Source organism: Lissotriton helveticus, chromosome 12 (assembly GCF_964261635.1).
Source record: "Lissotriton helveticus chromosome 12, aLisHel1.1, whole genome shotgun sequence".
NCBI lineage: Eukaryota > Metazoa > Chordata > Amphibia > Caudata > Salamandridae > Lissotriton > Lissotriton helveticus.
The window spans coordinates 217016885-217039734 of NC_136073.1; the positions used below are offsets into that span (position 1 = coordinate 217016885).

At 46.1% G+C, this 22850-nt stretch overlaps 1 protein-coding gene across 1 annotated transcript in view; it reads right to left on the reverse strand.

Annotated features, from left to right (window-relative positions):
• LOC144798003 (uncharacterized) overlaps positions 1 to 22523 on the reverse strand; it is a 221993-nt gene extending 199470 nt beyond the window's left edge. Inside the window, exon 1 of the mRNA XM_078668794.1 lies at positions 22360 to 22523. Coding sequence (XP_078524920.1) covers positions 22360 to 22523 — 164 coding nt within the window. The remainder of the gene's footprint in view (positions 1 to 22359) is intronic.
• Between the last annotated feature and the right edge of the window lie 327 nt (positions 22524 to 22850).

Here is a 22850-nt window from a genome sequence, read left to right on the forward strand (position 1 = left end):
TGCCCAGTCCAAACATCACTAAAATCGAATGGGCCTCCCCTCACCCACTCAGACTCCTCTGTTCACTCCCAGTTACAATATATTGGTGTCCACTGTGGCAGGCCCATAAGTAGTAAATACTCAAAGCAGAGCTGATCTCTATGCTCAGGAGCACTGTATGCAGATGCCTTTACTAGTGCATTCATGCTTAAATGTTCTGATTCTTCTGCTTCACATTACTGCAATATTCTATAACAAGCCATGCGTTACTGTTGTTTATGATGCAAAACCCCATCAAATAGTAGAAGAGAGAACTAGAAACTCTTCTCTGAGCACCAGATCTTATTGTTGATCCTTTGTACTGTTGTGACTGAACTTCTTGTTTGCCTCCTACTGGTACACCTAAACTTCTTTAAGAGGTTGCGTTTCCCAGTTGATATTCCTTACCTTTATAGCGTGAGACTGGTGTACCTTAACTTGACTGCTAACTTGTAATAAACCTTCTTAACTATAGTCACTGGTTCATGGTCCTTATTGTGTAGTCAAATGGGTTACAGTGTTAAATGAATTTTGATTAATCTAATGTTAACTATCATCACCTCTGAGGCGGGAAAGAAAAGGTCCATCGGAGAAAAAATGGTAAGAGGGTTGGCATGGAGCGCTGGATACACTTGGTAGCGCATCGATAGAGTTCCAGGAGTTCAGGGATTAATTGTAGCAGCTTAATGTAAGAAATAATAGGGTTGCATGTTGCAATTGCTTATGCTTACCTTGCGGTATTTTGCATTGATTGTGTGATGTTCTGAGAAAATGTTTTAAGAAGGTGTGTGAATGTGCCACATAATGCAAAGAAGTTGAAGTGGCTATCAGTTCTCTTGTGGCCTAAGATCCGGGTGAGACCCCGTTGGTCGAAGTTTCATTTGAAATGAATGTTAGATTAGGTTGGAAAGTGTTGCTCCGTACTGTCTATTGTGTATGAATAATCTTTTTTTTTTTTTTTTTTGTGTAAGACATTTATTGTACAGACAAAAGGGTAAGAGGTACACTGCGTCACGCCAACAACCCGGAGGCAGGCCGCTATGAAGTTTACATCTTATAACCAACAGTGCAGCAGTCTGGTGGGAACCAACACAACAGGTCGAGTGACTCCCGAAGGAAGCATACAAAAAAAAGAATGACACTTACTCAAACAGTGTAACATTAGCATGATTAATGGTCTTACTTTTCACTTTTTACCAGTGCTGTAGCCGAACAAGTGAATTTGAAGGTTCTGAGGCCGTTACAAAGCTGGCACCAGAACACAGCCCGTGGAAACGGCAAATCTAAAGGATGCGTCTATCAGCACTGTTTTCACCCAACTAGTCCAAACAGACAAAAGAGAAGCTTGAACAACAAACAACGGTGCAGTTGAGAAATACCATTCATTCGATACCTACTCACAAGTGGGGCAGTGCGCTCGTGCGCCGGGCAGTTGTTTACGAATGTCTAGAAACTGTGGGGGTTTTGATTCCTCACGTGCCAGGTCTCCAGCACGGGGACATAGGGCGGGGTGGGGGGGGGGAACTATAGGATCATGCGGCCGCAGGGGAGGTAGGGGGTTACAGTAACCGCTGGTTGTGGAAAGCGATGTGGACTGTGGGATCGGGGCTTGTCTCATCTCCCAGTGAAGACTACATTGGCACCGGACACAGGGGCAGCAGGCCTACGTTTACTCCTCACCGCTCTCATCCCATATCATCTGACACACCCACATCCGCTGCACCATCAGACATGTCCGAGCCCGCCTGCTCCCTAGTCCAACATAAGAAGGGTTCCCATATATCATTAGGTCTGGAAGCAGTCGGCATTGTTTCCCAATAATTAGTTAATTGTGTATGTCCGTACGTTACATCTTTTACCCAGTCCGTGTATATTGGAAGGACTCTCCTGCCCCAATGTAGTGATATTTGTCTTTTGGCGTATAGGAGGAGCAATGCATGTAATTTTCTATCACAAGGGTCTGTGTCTTTGACATATCCTAACAAGCCTAGGAGCGGTGACGGTGCATCTGCTCTATGTAGAATCTGGTTAATGGCAGTGAAGACGTCTGACCAGTATCCGTCCAGCTTAGGACAGCTCCACGCCACATGAAGGAAGGACGCATCTGCTCCTCCACACTTCCAGCAATTTGCATCCTCGCGGATGCCTATGCGGTGCAGCAGAGCCGGTGTGCGATAGTACCGGTGCAGAAATTTGAAGTGGATGAGCCTCAAACGATAGTTCGGAGACAGGGCCGTGAGTTGCTTGCAGCAATATTCCCACATGTCGTCTGTCAGAGGGTCATTCAGGTCTGCATCCCAAGCCTGTCGAGCCGTGGATATTGCTATCGGGGCCTGCTCCTGCATGCAATTGTACAGTCTTGACACTAGTTTTTTTGGGGAAGGTCTGGAAAGTAGATTATGAAGGGCATCTAGTGCCGGCGGCTCCTCAGGGAATTGGGGCCCCAATTTCTTACAGGATTCCCGAAGGGAGTGGTACAGCAGTGTGTCCGCAAAGGAATCAGGTTTGTCTTCTCTATTTGCAGTCAATGTCATAAAGGTGCCTTCGGGATAGACGTCCGCAAATGTATGCAGCCTCTGCCCTCGGAACGTGAGTGTGTCTCCTCTTGTATACAAGCAAGGCAACATCGGGTTGCCCCGTAGGGGGATAGCTGGCGCATAAAGCAAGGAGAGGCCCGCTCTGGTTTGTAATTCGCGCCAAGACCAGCGAATCATTTCCACAGTGTCCACATCCTTTGAAGGTCGCTTGACTTTACCATAAAGCGCCACCCGGAGTGGCAGCGGGGCAGCAACGGTTAGTTCCACTGCCACGTGTGGTTGGTAAGGAGTGGGGAAGGCCCAGAAATGTAGGAACTGCGCCTGAGCGCATAGGGCGTAAAGCTTGAAGTCGGGAGCTCCGAGGCCTCCCTGTCTCAGTGGGAGTGTGAGCAGGTTCCAGGATACCCTCGCCTGCTTCCCGGCCCAAACCAGTTGGAGTAGCAGGGAGCGGACCCTCGCATGGAAGTGCGCAGTCATGGGCAGCGGCACATTCACGAACAGATATAGGAATTTGGGGAGTACCACCATTTTCACCAATGCTATACGTGCCACCAGGGACAAGGGCAATTTGTTCCAGACCTCAATTTCCCTCTCAAGCCAGTCCACTGCTCTGCCAAAGTTAAGAGACCACAACTCCTGTGTATCCCGACTGATCCAGATTCCCAAGTATTTAACCGCGTCAGTTTCCCAACGCAGGGGATAGTCCGGTGACGGCTGAACTGTCTCGTCCGTGAGGGGGAATGCAACAGATTTCGTCCAATTTATGGACATTCCTGCAAGGCCCTCGAACCGCACAAATTCACAGAGCAGCGGATTCATGTTGTCTCTGGGATTGACAATATACAATGTCACATCGTCCGCGTATAGCGAAATCAGTAAACTCCGTGAGCTGAACCCAATACCCCTCGCAGTGTGGTGTTGCCGTATCCTGGCCGCAAGCGGCTCCATTGCAATGGCAAACAGGAGAGGGGACAGCGGGCATCCCTGTCTGGTCCCTCTAGAGATCGCGAAGGGTTTGGAGACGAGGCCATTTACACTCACTCTGGCCCTAGGCGCACTATACAGGAGTTTGATTAGGGTTATGAAATTACGACTGAATCCCATCCGTTCCAGGACCCTGAATAAATAAGGCCACTCCAAGGAGTCAAACGCCTTAGTGGCGTCAAGGAACACCACTGCTGCACGAACAGAGGGGTGCAAGTAGTGTAGGACCGAGAATATGGTTCTGAGATTATGTGATGTGGCTCGACCAGGGATGAACCCGGATTGGTCGGGGAGTGCGATGATCGGCAACATTGGCTGTAGTTTATCCGCAATGATTTTGGCATAGATTTTAGCGTCCACATTGATCAGGGAGAGGGGTCTATAGGAATCCAGAAACAGTTCATCTTTGTCAGGCTTCAATAGTGTAATGATTAAGGCTTCATGCATGGAGTCTGGAAGGGAGTTCAATTCAAGGGCCTCAACAAACACCGAATGCAATTTCGGCGCCAGTTCTTCCGCGTACGTTTAATAAAAGGTCGTTGTCAGACCGTCAGGGCCAGGGGCCTTGTTGGCCGGCATGCTTTTTATCACCTGAATTATATCCTGAACTGTTACTGGGAGGTCCATATATTGTCTATGGTTGTTATTGAACCAAACTAGGGCGATGGAATCCAAAAAGCTCTCCAGGGAAGCCGGGATCTCGGGTTGTCTGGTGGTGTATAGGGACATGTAAAAGTCTGTGAAGGCGTGTAGTACTGCTTCCTGGCCAAGAACCAGGGATCCCCCAGTGTCGTGGATAGCGTGTATGTAATGCGATTGTGTACGGGGGGCTATCAATCTCGCTAGGGTCCTGCTGGGCCTATCCCCTTCCCCATACCTCCGAGCTTCGGCCTGTTTTCCTAGGAATCTCACCTCACGATCTGCCTCCTCATTAAAGGCAAGGAGCTTGGTCTTGAAATCGCCTGCAGTGTGCAAGGATTGGTCACGGCAAAAGGCCGCATCTAGGTCCCTCAGCTCCCGTTCTAACTGGGCTAGTGTTCTACGGATAGATCGTAACACCCCCGCCTGCCTCGCTATACACTGTCCCCGTATCACCGCCTTAAAGGCGTCCCATTCAATGACCTCTGATGATACTGATCCCGCATTTTCAGCAAAATATTTAATTATGTCTCCCCTTATCTCTTCAACGAATACTGGATCTGTTAGAGCATGCGGGGGCAGACGCCATGTGAACTCCCTATGAATGGCATCAGGTAGACACAGCTCCATCATGCATGGGGCATGATCTGATAGGGATCTAGCTTGGATGTCGACTTCCCTCACCCATGTTGCCACCTCAGGCGACACCAGCCAGAAATCTAACCGTGACCAAGCAGACTGATGACACGTAAAGCAAGTCCCCACCTTTTCCCCAGGATGTCGAATTCTCCACACATCCGCCAGCCTCCCCTCTCCCATTATATCTAGGACAGCCTGTCTAGCTCTGGTATGTGTAGGCCGACCCACACCTCTTCGATCCATGACATCATTCAGCACAACATTAAAATCGCCTCCAATAATCACCGACTGGCAATCAAGCAATGCAATACGTGCCCATAAATTTCGAAAGAAGTCTGGATCGTCTACATTCGGACCGTATATGGCAGCCATCACCACCGGTCGCCCCTGCAAGGTGCCCTGTAAGATAACATACCTCCCATCTTTATCCTGCACACATGTTTGTTCTCGCCAGTCCAGCCCCCTGCGCACAAGTATAGCCACCCCTCTCGCATAATTAGAGTATATAGCAGAATACACCATTGACCATCTAGCATTTCTTAGCCTAGGCGAAGGGACGGTATTGAGGTGAGTCTCTTGCAAAAAGCAAATGTCCACATTATGGCGGGCTAGCGTACTGTGCATTAACCGGGCTTTCTTGTAGTCCCCAAGGCCTCTAATGTTCCAGGTCCACAGCCTAACCCCCCCCATTACAGAAGTACAAACAGGTCTGCAGTGTACCCAACAGTACCATCCTCCCGGTTTCGTCAAATCCAGCCCGCAGCACACTTCGTGCCCCTATGCGTGAAAATATATTTATAAAGCAGTTCTCAGTGCACCATGTAAAGCCTCAAACATCAACTTCATCAACTCCCCCCACCTCCCCCCTCCCTCACCAACCCCCCAATCAGGTTGTGACAAACCCCTTAATGAAACACGCATAGCGTGATATAAAACCAACTCAAAAAACAATGGGATGCACCCCATGGGGACGTGGTGCACCCAGCTTACACCCCGTGTTAGCGGGGTGGCTACATTCAGGTATTAAGTCTCCGTGGCCCCATTGTTATCCCCGCCGCCGGGTCGACCAACCTCACCTCAGTTACTGCCACTTAAGGTCCAAGTTCCGGGCAAGCACAAATGGACAGCTTGTAATATAGCAGTGGCTTACCCCACCCGTTTTTCAGTTCAAGTGCACCAGCAAAAGGTGCGGGGATGTCTCCGATCACCAATCCAGGACGTGAGGGCAGCAGGGATTGCGGTGTTGCGTAACAGACGGGGACAGCTCATCTAGTCGTTGTCACTGAGTTGCTCAGTCGTTTCTTCCAGTCTGGGGGATTTCCGTCTGGCTCCCGGACCAGCAATGTGTTTCGCAAACTTGAGCGCGGACTTCGCATCTGTGAAGAAGTGCGTTTCGTTGTCATGGAGCACCTTCAGCTTCGCCGGATATAACAGGGAATATTGCACACCAGTCTGCAGCAATACTTTCTTGGCCGGCAGAAATTCCTTGCGGGCCGCTTGCACTAGAGGGGTGAAATCCGGGTAAAAGGAGATGTTATTCCCTTTGTGCGTTATCTTCCCCTTCTCCCTTGCCAGCCTCAATATTAGATCCCTGTCCTGGTAATTTAGCAGTTTGGCCAGTATGGGACGCGGCGGTGCACCCACCGGCGGTTTCTTCCCAAGCGACCTGTGAGCCCTCTCAACCGTAAAAACTGGCGACAGGGCCGGGTCAAAGAGTTCGTGGAGTAGGTCAGTCACAAATACCTCCATCTTGCCAGTGTTCGCCGTCTCTGGAATACCCGTGATGCGCACGTTGGACCTTCGGGAACGCGCTTCCAAATCATCTGACTTAGCGCGCAGGTTGTCCAGTTCTTTCTCCAAGTTCGTGATATGTTGCTTGGCCTGCTGTTGAAATTCGCAGCATTCAGTTTGTCTGTTCTCCAAACAATCTAGCCTGGTCTCGTGTGCGCCCACCTTGGACTTGACTGATTCTAGCTGTTCCGACATGGCATCCAGTTTGGTATCTATACTCTTCAAGCTAGACCTAACTTCCATCATAAGTGCCCCAAAATCTATTTCCGCCGGTGCTCCTTGTGACGACAACTCTCCTCCAGACATTTCAGGTGTAGGGGTCTTTGGTGGTCTCCTATTATCGAAGCTTATTTTGGGCTGCTTGGCCTCAGTTTTACCCATGGTGATGGCAGTCCCCGGGCAGCAAGCGATCCGCTTTGGCGACTCTTGTAAATATGCAGTGCTTGTACACTAGCAGTGCACGCCAGCAACCCGCCAGCAACAAAAAGCGCAGTTTAACGTGCAGTCACTCAGGTCACAGGCATATATCTCCACCAGTCCCCCTCCTCCAGTTGAATGCAGCTCCGAGTGTGTACAGGCAACAAAATGGCGGCAGCACCAACCTCAGTATTCCGGTCTTTTAGCGCCAAATCCAGCCCAGTATATTTCCACGATACGGGGCCGAGGTCGCAGCGGGCGGCCCCCGTTCCCCCGATCCCTTCGGGTTGAATGCGTGTAAGTAGCTGGCCGGTCCCGATACGGTGGGCTCGATGCACCCCCCCGGCAGGGCAGTGCGTGTGTAATTAAAGGCGGCTGTCCTACACCTCCGCCACGAAGTCCCCGCCTCACCTTGCTTAGGTATAGATGACCGCTGTGCGAGGTCAGCCCCAGCCTCTAGTCGGATCGTAGCAGCGCCGCTTATCTTGCTCCGGTCATAGGGAAATGGCCGGCACTTCGGCAGGATCGCAGCCGGTCTCGGTATCACTGGGATGAACCCCCTGTCTCCACCCTATTTTGCTCAGCAGTTTACCGGTCTCCTCCCCGATGCAGCAGGGGCTCGCCAGAGTGTGCCGTCAAGGTGGTCTCGCCGCCTCCGGACCACGCGACTTCGTGTCCAGGATCTCCCAAGGCCTCCGAAGCCGCGGCCCACAGTAGCCCGCCGCAGCCAGGCTCCAGCTCCACGGCCACGGGGCGTCGGCGGCGGTCAGGGCAGCAGGTTTCGGGATGGTGATTTCTCCGCCGTCCGGGGGTTTCCGCACCCCAAACTCCGGCTGCAGGATCGCTGGGTGACTGTGGTCGAGCCCCAGGTGAGACGGGGGTCCGCAAGGGTCCGAAGAAGGATTATGGTAGGATTATGAAATGTAGCCGGCGGAGCTCACTCACTGAGCGGCCATCTCGCTGCTCGGCTAGCCACGCCCCCCATCTGTATGAATAATCTTTAATTTCATTAGAGGAGCAGCTAAAGTTAGTTGTTGAAATTGCCTGCATTTGTTTTGTGTGTAAATTGCTACAAGAACATGCTTGTGAAAATTGTAAAGGAGGGTGAGCTGCTGCAAGGAATAAGACTGACGTCACAGTGTGTCTTGCTGGCATTAGTCAGATGATGTAGAGCCACACTAGTATTTTTTGGATACGTCATAGAGCGCCGCGCTGGTATTCATTGTGATCGCTGAACAGAGAATTGTGGGTGAAAAATCCTTTCTTGGTCTAAACAAATAGTCATTTGTGAATTTTGCATATTTTGATCAAAAATTAAATTCTTTAAAGCACTGCAAAGGTTAGTGAAGGGAGATATGACTGCTTGTTAAAAAGGGGGAGAGGCACCACCCAAAGGTACACCAGGTCATGCTATGGCAGTAGACATGTATCTTCACAAATATATTTGGCTCACACAATGTTGAGTCAGCCCCAACAAGAAGTGCTCAAGTCCCTACTGGTTAAAAACATATTTCTGTGGGGCGTGGCTTACGATCCGGCGTGTGATGGCGCTGCCTCCGTGAGCTCCAGGGCGACGTGGGAACTTCAGCTGTTTTCCCGATATTTTCCCCGGCTTCGGAGACTAGAAGAACGCATCCCCGCACGGCGGAACATGGTCCCAGTGTGTTGCGAGATGCAGCGGCTGGTATAATTGCCGCTTTTGTCATCTTTTTCCGCTGTTTCTCCCTCAGCTGCTGCAGGACGCGAGCGGCCGCCATTTTGTGCCGCCGAGCTCGCGTCCCGTTTTTCTTTCATCTCTGCCTCATCAGCAGCCCGGTGTGCATCTGCTTCATCGTGTGGGCATATTTCTTCGAGGTATGTTGTAAGGGACACGCAGCATGCCACCCTGCTCCACTTTCATGATGTTTGGCGCCACAAATCTCTTCATAACCTATGACTGCTTTGTTACTGCATAGTGGCAGCCATTTTGTGGTGTTTCCTGCGCAATGCTCAATATCTTCCTCTCAAATGCTTTCAATCCTCTGTGGAATTATTAATTGACCCTCCTGGGTCTCATTTCTTTTGGACGCTTTGCTGTTTCTCTATTGTCATATTGATGGATGGTTTTCTATCTGCGTATTGATTGGATTTTCTCTCAATTTCGTACTTTGCCTTGTGGGTTTGACGTACTGCTTCTCCATTGCTCCGGTTTACCTCGTATATGACCTTTACCCACCAGTGCATATATTAGCTCTACATATAGGGTCTCAGCTTATTGGTTCTTGAGGTGTGGCACCCATTCCTGCGGTCCTTCTAGTTTGCCCCTCTGTTGGAACAATGTCTCAAGACGTGGGCCATGCGAGATCTTCTGTCACGGGCACCAAACCGAAACGCCTCAAGAATGACCCTCCATCGCCAATTCGCACCTCTCCGAACCCTGTGCTGGATTCTATCCTAGAGGAGGTTTGAGGTTTACAACCTTTTATGTCTGCAACTAACGAGAAGCTCAAGCAGATAGAAGACAGATGGGTTGTCATGGAAGGCAAGGTTCTGGAACTAGAGCAACGCATCAGTGACGTCCAGGATGTATCTACTAAAATTCCTATTCTTGAAAAGGAGATTCAGCAGTTGAAACTACACACTGAGGACCTTGAAAATCGCAATAGGTGGAATAACCTCCGTATTTATGGTGTTCCGGAGTCCCTTGAGGGGGCCGACATGGTGTCCTTCATCCGCAAATTCCTATATGAACTTTTGGACCTCCAACCAGAATCTACTCCTCTAAACATACAACGTGCTCACCGTCTGGGCCGCCTCATGTCCAACCCGACCAAACCTAGAGGTATTATCCTGCTCTTTCTTGAGTTTACCGAATTGATGACTGTTCTTAAAGCTGCAAGACTAAAACGTCGCCTCATTTGGTCGGGTCATACCATCTTCATAGCCCAGGACTTATCAAACGCCACGAATGCACGTCGCAAGGAGTTCCTCAATCTTCGACCACATATGAGGGACTTGCACATTCAATATGGAATCCTACATCCCTGTCTCTGCAAAATAACTCACAACGGTCGTTCCCGTACATTTGATGATCCTCTGAAGCTTCGGGCGTACCTCCAAACTGTCTCTGCATCTGCTTCCACTATGGACACTAATGACTGAAAATAATTCTTTTCTATTTCCTGCATTCACTTATCTTATGTCTTGACGACTGTTGTGGCCTTGTCCTAGTCTCTTTCTTGTACTTTTTCACTACGACTTCTCTTATTTTTGTTTATCTCCTATCTATATTCCCGCGTTTTCCTCGCTCTGTGGGGTAGGCGCCTTCGCCGGCGTCTCCATGCTCCCAATGCTTTGGTATTCTCTTTTCTCTCAGATCTGGCTTCTTTGCCCTGATCTGTTTGTTATCTTTCTCCTTCTCTATCTTTCTTCTCTTCTTCTTCTTTTCACAGGCCATGCATGTTTTCCCCCTGTTCATTTATGTATCGTTCTCTTTCTTGTGTTCATCTATTCCTTGCTTATTGTTTCTTCCCGTACTTTTCATTGCTCCCCTTTTCTTTTCCTTATGACTGAGTTGCTCATTCGTCTTATGTTTCTCTCTATTTACCCAACTTTCCTTGCTTTTGTTCACATTTTGTATTTGATTTTCATTTCTAACATGGTTGTCTTCATTGTCTTTCCTTGTAGTTGTTCCTCTGCAGTGTTTTGGACCCAGATATTACCCTCCTCTCTTGCCTCCCATCATGTGTAATTTTGTATCGTGGAATGTTCGTGGTCTTGGCAACCCTGTCAAACGTCAAAAGGTATTGTCCCATTTATCCAAGTTGAATACTCAGATTGCTTTTCTCCAAGAGACTCATTGTTCAGATGTTGAATCGTTGAAATTAAAGAGGGCTTGGGTGGGTCAAGTTGTATTTTCTCCTGCTGTTGATAAAAAAGGTGGTGTTGCTATACTATTTCGTAAAGGTTTGAATGTTCAAATTCTCTCTTCTCAAGCGGATGATGGTGGTCGTTGGGTTATGTCCAAGGTGATCATACAAAACAAAACTATGGTGCTCCTGAATATATATGGTCCTGTCCGACCAGATCCTAAATTTTGGTCTGACATCAAAATTCTCATCTCCTCCATTGACTGCCCCAACATTATCATAGCTGGTGACCTTAACCAATGGTTAGATCCCTTTTCGGATAGATTATCTTCCTCCAAATTCCAGCCAGATAAGACACACAAATCCTTTCAATCAGCCATTGCCTCACGTCCCCTTTTCGATGTGTGGAAAACGTGTAATCCGAACTCACTGGAGTATACATTTTACTCCAATGTTCACCACACCTGGTCCAGAATCGACTATATTCTTGTCAGCAAATCCCTTCTCCCTGCGATTCAGAAGTCCGAAATTGGTTCTATTTTTTTGTCGGATCATGCACCTGTCTATGCCCCTTTTGACCTAACCCAAACCTCCTCATCTTTTAACCGATGGAAATTTAACACTTTTCTCCTCTCTGATTCTGTTTTTATGTCTAAAGTTAAGGGTTTTATCTCTGAATACTTTTCCCTCAATTTACCTCATGACACATCAGTTTCGAATAATTGGGATGCCTTCAAAGCTGCCTTACAAGGCTTCACAATTTCTTATGTTTCTAAAAAAAAGAAACTTAACCGTGCTAAATATACTGCCCAATTGGCCAACATCAAGACCCTAGAACACTCCTACTTTTCTTCCAAGAATCCTGATGCCCTCATCCAACTTATCAAAGCCAAATCTGACCTAAATCAAATTGCCACAGTTGAAGCCTGTAACACCCTTTTGAAGATTAAATCTAAATTTCACGGGGGCCAGAATAAAGCAGGAAAAATGCTAGCAAATTATCTCAAAATTAAATCTGAACGAAAATCAATTGGCCCTATCCTCAATGAAGTAACCAACACACTAGTTTCTTCTGACGAGGATATTGCACAAGTATTCCACAACTACTATAAACTCCTATATACTGATGATACTCATCCAGGTGATGATGACCTCTCCCGGTTCTTCAAAGACCTACCTCCTCCCCCATCTCTCCCTACCGAATTCCGTCAACTAGAGACTGAAATTACTCCTCAGAAAATTCTCAATGAATGAATGAATGAATTTGGGTTTTCTATAGCGCATGGCTGCCCGGGAGCGTCCCAGCGCTGAGATTGCAAGAAACAGCTGAGGGTGGAAGTAGAGGGATGAGGAGAAAGGTTATTGAGGGAAAAGGTGAGTCTTGAGAAGTTTCCGGAATTTCATGTGATTCGGCTCGGAGCGAAGTTGGATTGGCAAAGTATTCCAGATGGTTGCGGCCATGACCGAGAACCGACGTCCTCCAGTCCGGGCTTTTTTAATTCGATGTACCGTGGCCAGGTTGCCTTGGGCTGATCGTAGGGATCTATTGGGTTTGTATAGGGAGAGCATGGTTCTCAGCATTGGGGGTCCTTGATTTTGCAAGGCTCTGTGAGTGGAGCATAGAGCTTTAAATTTGACCCTTTCACGGATCGGCACCCAATGTAGTGCTTTAAGGGCAGGTTTGGCTGATGCTCTGCGAGAGGTCCCCGTGAGGATCCTTGCGGCGGCATTTTGTGTTCTCTGTAGAACATTAATCGTAGCTTCCGGGGCAGCCAGGAAGAGGGCGTTGCAGTAGTCTAATCTTGACAGTATTAGACCTTGAATGAGCGTTTTTTGGGATGATGCCGGGAGAAGTGGAAGAATGTTTCTGGTTTACCGTAGTAGACCCACACATGTACCGGCTGTTTTTTTTGCCTGTGTAATCATGGAGAGGTTCTGTTCCAGCCAAAAGCCCAGACTCTTAATCTCAGTTTTGAGTTCTGGGCGGGGTCCTAGACATGGAGGCCACATGGTAGAGGGTAGGGGTGGTAGTTGATGTCCCAGAAGCATGAGCTCAGTCTTTGAGCCGTTGAGCTTCAGCCTTGAGTTGGACATCCAGCCATGAATACCTTCTAGGCAGTCATGGAGGTTTTTCAGTTTGTCTTCTTCTAGCGAGAATGAAACAACCATTTGGGTGTCGTCAGCATATGTGACGGCTTTTATCCCAAAAGGGGTGACCACATCCTCCAGGGGGGCCATGTATGTATTAAAAAGAGTAGGGCTCAATGACGAGCCCTGGGGAACCCCACATTGGAGGGGGAGGATGTCTGATCGTATGTTCCCTTCGCAGACCTGAAAGGTACGGTTTTCCAAGAAGGATGAAAGCCAACGAAGTGCCGTGCCCCTCACTCCCAACCCAGATAATCGCTGGATTAGGATCTTGTGGTCCACCGTATCAAATGCAGCGCTTAGATCCAGGAGGATCAGTAAAACCGATCCCCCTGAATCCAGGATGCATCTGGTCTCCTCGACCACTTTCAGGAGAGCTGTCTCGGTCCCCTGCCCTGGACGGAAGCCTATCTGTGAGGGGCGAAGGAGATTGTTAGATTCGAGAAAGGCTGACAATTGCTGATTGACCGCCCTCTCAGCAATCTTGCTCAGGCCTGGTAAAAGAGAGATTGGACGAAGGTTGGACAAATCTGAGGGGTCGTGGCCTGGTTTCTTCTGTAATGCCTTGACAATTGCGTGTTTCCAGTTGGGGGGGGGACTACTCCTTGGCTAAGGGAGGCGTTGATAAGGTTAGTGGCCAGGTAAGCGATAGTGGGTCCAATTTGTTTAAGGATACGGATGGGGGCGGGATCGTTGGGGGAACCACTTTTCAAGTCTGAGAGGGCTTTCAAAAAGTCCTCATTGGACAGCAGATTAAAGTTATCTAGAGTTGGACTGGTGGTGGGAGATATAGAGGCAACCAGGGAACTGTTATCAGCTTTGGGTGGGAGTGATTGCAAAATATTGGTGATTTTATTTTGAAAGAAACCAGCTATTTGGTTACATCTAGCAACCGTGGGTTGTTGATTAGAGGGGGGATTGGGTATTTTAAGGAGCTCTTTGACTATTTTATACGTCTCACGAGTTGAATTAGATGCTTCTTTAATTTTCTTTTCAAAAAAGGAGGATTGGGCTGCTTTACGGGCTGCTTTGTAGGACCTCATTGCTGTTTTATATTCTTCCTTAATAAGAGGATCCCAGTTTTTCCTCCATTTTCTCTCGTGGATTTTGCAGATTTTTCTTAGGTTCCTAAGTTCTTGTGAGTACCATGGAGATTTGAATGTCTTACTTTTTTTCTTCAGGTCTATTTTAGGGGCGATTATGTCCAGGGAAGAGGTAAGCCAACTAGTAAAGTTGTTGTCTGCTTTTGCAGGGTCGGAGTCTGCCAAAGGAGCGGAGCGTGTAAGCTCCTGGGTCCAGTGCTCAAATGAGAGTCTGGACCATATTCTATTGTGTTCTTTGGGGGTAGGTATGTGGGTGGTTTTTAAGGGGGTTTGCCAGGTAAATGGGATGAGAAAATGATCCGACCAGGGGAGGGGAAGTGGGGGTTGAGCTTCGATTTTCGGCAGATTGGCGAAAAGAGGGTCCAGAAGATGTCCCTAGATATGGGTTGCATCTGAATTGATTAAATGAAGATCAAGTACTTTTAGTTCAGAAATTAGGTTCCCAGCAATTTTGTCTGTGCTGTCCTCAAAGTGCAAGTTTAAGTCACCGAGCAAGATGAAATTTGGGGCCGAGGTGCAGGATGAAATAGAGGACTCTAGTAATGGACTCTAGTAATGAGCTCACAAAGTTTCCAAGGCTGCCGGGAGGTCGGTATATAAGGATACCTGAAAGAGAATTGTTGGGAGTTATTTGAATTGAGAAGTGGACGCTTTCGCAATCCTCAATTCCTCCTGCTTGTAGCCTGCATATGAAGGAGTTTCTATAGACCGTCGCTAGTCCACCTCCTTTTCCCTTCATTCTGTTCTGATATTGAATAAGGTAGTCTTGGGGAAGCATATTGACAATGTCGGCTTCGGAATGAGACGTTAACCATGTTTCCGTGAGGAAAAGAATATCTAATTTTAAGTCTTGAATCAGAATTTTTATCTCAAGAGCATGCTTAGGGGCTGATCTGCAATTCAACAGAGCCAGGCTAATACAAGTAGGTGACTGGAGGATGGGTGGCTCAGAGGGCCCGTCTTGGGGCGTAGACGAGTGGGTGGGTGACGGGGATGGGGTTGGCGTGCAGAATTGTAAAAGATAGTCGCGTGAGTGTCTGATCCGGTGACTATGAGAAACGGGCATAATGGGTGGCCCTGTGCCCGGCCTGGTCCGGACGGGCCCAGACGGGCTTGCCTCTGGCGCGCCTCCGGCGCGCCATCGGCGCGCCCGCTGCGCCCGCCCGCTGCGCGGACGGGAAGGAGGCTCCATTTTATAGTGGATTGGGCCCAAATCGCCCAGCCACTAGAGCGCTTTCCAGGCCCCAACTCAAGATGGCGGCCGTGGATTCCTGACCTCGAGGGGATTGTAAGTGAGACCGTGAGCCTAGAGAATGGCTTCGTGCCTTTGAAGTTTTAAGGTACAGTGAGAGCGGCTCAAATTCGTTTTCTGGGGAAGTTTCCAAGGGGATTTACAAAGAACACAAAATACACAATAAAGCAGTGGTGGCGATTCAATTTTAAAAAACGTTATGCAAGTGTAAAGTGCAGTGCATTAAAAAGATAAAATAACAAGTAGTCTGTTATTTGGCGTTTTAAACCCCCGGCTTCCGCCTCAGGAGTATGGTGCAATCAATCTGCTGGGATTTCGTAAATCGGCTCTTTTATAGTGGATTGGGCCCAAATCGCCCAGCCACTAGAGCGCTGTCCAGGCCCCAACTCAAGATGGCGGCCGTGGATTCCTGACCTCGAGGGGATTGTAAGTGAGACCGTGAGCCTAGAGAATGGCTTCGTGCCTTTGAAGTTTTAAGGTACAGTGAGAGCGGCTCAAATTCGTTTTCTGGGGAAGTTTCCAAGGGGGTTTACACAGAACACAAAATACACAATAAAGCAGTGGTGGCGATTCAATTTTAAAAAACGTTATGCAAGTGTAAAGTGCAGTGCATTAAAAAGATAAAATAACAAGTAGTCTGTTATTTGGCGTTTTAAACCCCCGGCTTCCGCCTCAGGAGTATGGTGCAATCAATCTGCTGGGATTTCGTAAATCGGCTCTTTTATAGTGGATTGGGCCCAAATCGCCCAGCCACTAGAGCGCTGTCCAGGCCCCAACTCAAGATGGCGGCCGTGGATTCCTGACCTCGAGGGGATTGTAAGTGAGACCGTGAGCCTAGAGAATGGCTTCGTGCCTTTGAAGTTTTAAGGTACAGTGAGAGCGGCTCAAATTCGTTTTCTGGGGAAGTTTCCAAGGGGATTTACACAGAACACAAAATACACAATAAAGCAGTGGTGGCGATTCAATTTTAAAAAACGTTATGCAAGTGTAAAGTGCAGTGCATTAAAAAGATAAAATAACAAGTAGTCTGTTATTTGGCGTTTTAAACCCCCGGCTTCCGCCTCAGGAGTATGGTGCAATCAATCTGCTGGGATTTCGTAAATCGGCTCTTTTATAGTGGATTGGGCCCAAATCGCCCAGCCACTAGAGCGCTGTCCAGGCCCCAACTCAAGATGGCGGCCGTGGATTCCTGACCTCGAGGGGATTGTAAGTGAGACCGTGAGCCTAGAGAATGGCTTCGTGCCTTTGAAGTTTTAAGGTACAGTGAGAGCGGCTCAAATTCGTTTTCTGGGGAAGTTTCCAAGGGGATTTACACAGAACACAAAATACACAATAAAGCAGTGGTGGCGATTCAATTTTAAAAAACGTTATGCAAGTGTAAAGTGCAGTGCATTAAAAAGATAAAATAACAAGTAGTCTGTTATTTGGCGTTTTAAACCCCCGGCTTCCGCCTCAGGAGTATGGTGCAATCAATCTGGCAAAAAGGCAATTACATCCCTAAAGAAATCGAAAGCCCCTGGCCTAGATGGTCTCCCAATCGAATTTTACTCCACCATGCACTCTATTTTTGTCCCCCATCTGTTACAACTCTTCAACTCCTTTATTGCAAATGCCAAAGCCTCTGGCTCCTTTTTGGATGCCCTTATAATCATAATCCCCAAGCCTGACAAAGACCATTCTCTTTGTAAAAACTTTCGCCCTATCTCCCTGATTAATTACGATTGTAAGATTTTTGCCAAAATTTTAGCTGCCCCCCTTGAATCCCTTATTCCTCTGTTAATCAGCACAGATCAAGTCGGTTTTGTGAAAGGTAGACTTGCAGCTGACAATGCCCGTGTTTTTGCCAATATTATTTCACACAGTAAACGATTTAAAGCCCCCCTAGCTGCCCTCTCCTTGGATGCTGAGAAAGCTTTTGACCGTATTAATTGGACTTTCATGTTTAAATCCTTACAATGGTTTGGTTTTGGCCCCTCTCTTTAGTTAAACTCCTTTACTCAGCTCCCCGTGCCAGTGTTTTTGTCAACAATCAATTCTCAAAATGTTTCCCCTTATCAAGAGGAACGAGACAAGGTTGCCCTCTTTCTCCTTTACTGTTTATTCTTTGCCTTGAACCCTTCCTCATTAAAATTTGTTCCAACCCCCTAATTAATGGATTCAAATTGTCGTCGATTGAGACAAAAATTTCGGCCTATGCCGATGACGTCCTAGTTTACATGGCTAATTCTGTTTCTTCCCTTCCCCCATTTTTAGAAGAAGTCCGCTTATACTCATCTGTTTCTGGATATAAGCTTAATCTCTCCAAAACGGAGGTTCTACCCCTAAATTCCTCCTGTTATCAATATATGTTTGCATCAACTGATTTTGCCTGGTGTCCTTCCAAGATCAAATACTTGGGTATTTGGTTCTCCTCTGCCTTAGGTGAAACAATTAAATTGACTTTTACCTCTCTTACTCAAAAAATTCAATCACTCCTTCAATTATGGTCTCCCCTTTTCCTTTCATGGTGGGGTCGATTAGACACCATTAAAATGATGATTTCCCCACATATTTTGTATACTGTTTCCATGCTCCCTGTGAAAATCCCTAAATTATATTTCAACCGACTGAACTCCATCTGCTCCAAATTTCTGTGGAATAATAAAAGACCTCGTATTGCTTTACATAAACTTATACGCCCGAAATCTGAAGGTGGAGTTCGCTTTCCTGACTTTCAGTCATACCACTCTGCCTTTTTAATAAAGCAAGCTTTCTCATTGGCCTTCAATTTCAATGATACCCCCATACCCAGATGGATTGAAGTGGAACGGTCCTTGTTAAAAGACTTTACTTTCCAACAATCTCTTTTTATGTCAAATTGTTCTTTTTTGACTACCCACCCTGTACTGAAGTACTCACATACTCTGCTGCACACTGTATTCTCGAAAGATTCATCCCCCTTACAATCTTTTCTCTCTTCTAGTGTGTGGTACAACAAATATCTTAAGTATAAGGGTAAATCTTTCTATTTCAAGTATTGGAAAGAAAAGGATATTATGTTTGTATACCAATTTTTCTCTGATTCCTCCATTCTTTCATTTTCTGTAATGCAAACCATGTATGACTTACCTGTCTATTTTCGCAAAGAATATGACATTATTACTTCCGCCATTTTTTCTCATTTATCTACCCTTCCTACCTTTGATCTCCTGCCTTCCCTTACCCCTTCCACGCCTCTATATCCCTTGTTTACCCAACAAATCCCCAAAGCTGCTCTAATTTATAAACTGTTATTAGATAAAGTTGGTCTTAGACCTAAAACTAGTACTGAAAATGTTTGGGAAACTGATTTATCTTTCTCGTTATCTGTTGATGTTTGGGATCACCTATGGTGTAAATTGTTTAAGACTTCGATTTCAGCTCGAATTACTCAATCACTTTTTTTTCTATACCACAGAGCTCTTATTACCCCTGTTAGCATAACAAAATTCTCCCCCTCTTCCTTCCCCCTTTGTTGGTCCTGTTCCTCTCACCCCGGCACACTCAAACACCTCTTATTTGATTGCCCCTCTGTTCTTGTTTTTTGGAGCTCAGTTTGGGATTATTGCATGCGTATTTTTCATTTTTCTGAACCATTCTCATCGCTGCATGTTTTTTTAGGTTCCCTATCTGATGTTTTAGACTTACATTCATATAATGCTAAATTATTTGATCTTTTCATTGCAACTGCTTTCAAAGTAATTTTGTCATGCTGGAAGGATAATTCAAAAGTGTCTGTACATACATGGTGGAATTTCATATGTGATGAGCATAGAATTGCTATTGCTTCTTCTTCTTCTGTTACTTTAAAAATTAAATCCGATCTTACCTGGCTGCCTTTTTCTACCTTCTTATCTTCTCATCCCCCTCCCTAACCCTCCCTCTTTCTCTCTCTCTATCCCTCTTTTTTTTCTTTTCTTTTCTTCTCTTACTTTCTGTCTTTCATTCTTTTCCTTTTCATACTTTATCTGAACCTTTTTTCCTCTCCATCTCTTTCTCATTGTTCTTTCATATTGGTTCTGATTGTCCATATACTGTTATATTATGCTGTACTTTTTTTTTCTCTTAAACAAAATAAAACTTTACTAAAATGAAAAAAAAAAAACATATTTCTGTGACAGAAATGAACAGAAAATCAAGGATGACATCTATCAAATAGAAAGGTTATGGTCCCAGAATACAGAAAACATATTTCAAACAAAGATGCAACAGACATGATATAAAATGCATATGGTTTTGAAATGTTTAAGTTGGCCTGATTTCTACATATTCGAGATCGAGAGAACACCCAACGTCGGGACTAAATGCACATCTTTGGGGAGTACATTTTTGCTGTAGCATCGCTATCCTTGACCACAATAGACAGCTGTTGTTATATGCTTATGTCAAGTCTCTAAGGAGTTTTATACAAGAAACCCTTAAGCCTGAGACTTCAGGCATTGCGATTAATTCAAATTTACTTGCCAGCAGAAATATGACCCTTTTGTTGCAATAGTATTTTATGACACTTGCTATCGCAGTCTTTGTACTTTTTGATGTAGTGAATACCATATGTTTCTACTACCTGTTTGATGGTACTAATCATTTTGACCTCCGAAGAATGAAACGCTACATGCGTTGATCCAGTGCTTTAAATGCCTAGGTAATTGAGGGTGTGGCTTAAATATGTCAACTACATTTCTGAGATTCCCATAGTATGCCACCTGTCCCGTATTTCAGTTCCTTTCTGAACTCTGTGTTATGGCTTCAAGCTATAAAAAACAACAACTGGCATACACCTAGCACCAGCTAGAGCAATTGGCTTTGTCAATGGTTTTTAGCTGTTTAAGATAAATGAGTAACAACAATGATTTTGTTGTAAATTAATAATAATGAAAATGTTTGAGTCCTGGAATTGTGAGACTGTGAAATAAACATTATTGAGGTCTCGGGAAGGGGTAGTGGTTTCAGAGTTTCTCAGTCACTTAAGTTATGTTCACTCTATGTTAAACATGTATGCCCTTTTTCTCTCCACATCTCATCCATATGATTATCACGCAACTCTTTCCTCCACAGCACCCTCTTTTCACTTTCTTCAAAATGCACCTCCTTCCATCTGTTTTGGTTCACCACCTTCAACACATTTTGTTTTTAAAACTCAGCTATAAGCACAGCATCTTACTTCCTCCTCGTCAATATTTTGACAACTATGTACCTCCTTCATCCACATTTGCACAAAATCACAATTGCAACTGGTATAGGTGACCATTTTTTCTATGCACTCTGCAGAGAGGCCAGGAATTGAATGACCATGTATTCTGAACACCTTTTGGCCCATTCAGAGGCACTGTGTGAAACTCGCTCTCCTTCGTCCTCGCTATAGAGCACTCAATCTTAGCCAAATATAAACACATGGAGGCGGCTCAGTTCAAAGAATGCACTATGACAGAGTAATACACAACTACATTAAAAAATACAGAAACCCAACATCCTGGAAATAGCTGACACTCTTAAGAAATGCAAGATTGAATAAAACATGTGAAACATACACAGGAATTGAATGGCGGACATGGATTACCCTAATGTTTTTTATTCTAATTATTCAGAAATCGATCAGTGTTATTTGGCAGAAAAGTTAAGTCTGAGACTTGGCGGAACCCGGTCTACTTAAAGCCTGCGTTGGTCTATTCAAATGTTCAAAAGTAAATTACTGATGCGTCAATATCTCTGCAGCAGGTGCCCTGCACAACTGAGCTGCATTGATGTCTACCCTCAATTGAAGATTAAGAGGAGATAAAATAACTGCAGGATCTTGTAAATGTATTGTGCCTGTAACAGCTATTCATGTGTCCCTGCAAGGCATGCGATAGAACATGACCTTTCATCCTTAGAGGTCGAGAACATGAGAACCATCGTCGCTTAATAATGACACCGGTTATTTCCTAGGTAATACAGCTGCAGACGTGGGTTGTGTGAATGGACACTATCCAGAGGTCGAAGTGGGCAAGGGAACGTGGGAACGACCTCCCTATGCTTTATCAATTAAACCAAGACAGTGCCCAAACTTTTTAACTATCCAGAGGTCGAAGTGGGCAAGGGAACGTGGGAACGACCTCCCTATGCTTTATCAATTAAACCAAGACAGTGCCCAAACTTTTTATATAAAAAAAAAACAAGTGTCCCCGACCGTCGAGTTCCCCCAGGTTGAAAGGGGAGAAGAAGGGCCTCTCCTCTACTGTGAAGTGAGACAAGGGAGGGGTAGCTAAAGCAGAACGCCTTCTCTCCAGGGTCCCTGCTCCTGAAAGAAATGTAAAAGTGTGCCAGGGTTAATCAGCAAACCTGAAGGCTGCATGGGAGCCAATGTAGGCTTACCTGATTGATGAAACCTGGATGTTGTCCTTTTAAAAGAAATCTACAAAAACGTTTGCAGCAGGCACAATCACTGCATTGCTGAAAACATAACTTTTGAACGCACCGTAAACAAAATATTGTTGTGCTTTTTGAGACAGCCTGTTTGCAACCTATCATATACGGTATGTAATGCATATTTTAAACTAATGATGCATTTATTTCACTTCGCTTCCTGATCCTTCCTTGGCCTTCTTGACACTATAAATACACGTCACTATTTCCCCACGACACAACCTGGATTCAAATCATCAGGGACCACCCTGTTCACTAACAGATATCCTAAATGATCTCATTTACCAACCAAACTGTCCTGGCAGAAAAATGCATTTCCCACAGATGAATTTATTCTTCATCTGAGGTGTGTGCATTTTATTTTATGTAGTTACCTGAATTCTTTTAGCTCCATCTCTAACCCCGCCCTCACACCTGCTGGACATGCCCCATTGTATTCAGGATCACAGTGCCCATACTTTTCTTTCTGCACTTCGACCACTGACTCTTTAAAGTTTACTTTTTTAACATTACGTGACCCCGACTTTGCTAGAAAGAGAGCTGCGGCCCGCCGGATTGCTTACTTAACGCCTTCCTCATCACAGATGCCGAAAATTCCCAGAATGTAAAATTCCCCAGGTTTCTCCAATATCTGCTCGCACTCCGGACTAGCGGGGGCACCAGGGGGCATGAGGGCAACTGCCAGGACGAGGCAGACGAGCAGACGCGTTGACGACATGGGCGACATCTTTGACTTCCCTCAATCCGGGTGTCTCTGCCCTGGGCGCGTGCAGCCGAGCCACACCCACTCAATATGCGGAACCCAACAAGGAGCGCCCAGGCCTTCAGCTCCGGTGCTTTGCATTGGCTTGATTACAAAATAGGGATATTTTACTTGTTTGCATGTTCGATTAAAATCAAGGAGGAAGGCCGGAAACCCAAAAGCAAATTCATACTGTGTTATTATTATGGTTGTAACTTGGCCAAAATTTTAACCACATGCTGATATTTTCAAGTGATCACTGGTGAAACAACCATTGGCTAAGCAGATTCTATGACAAAATATCGACTACAA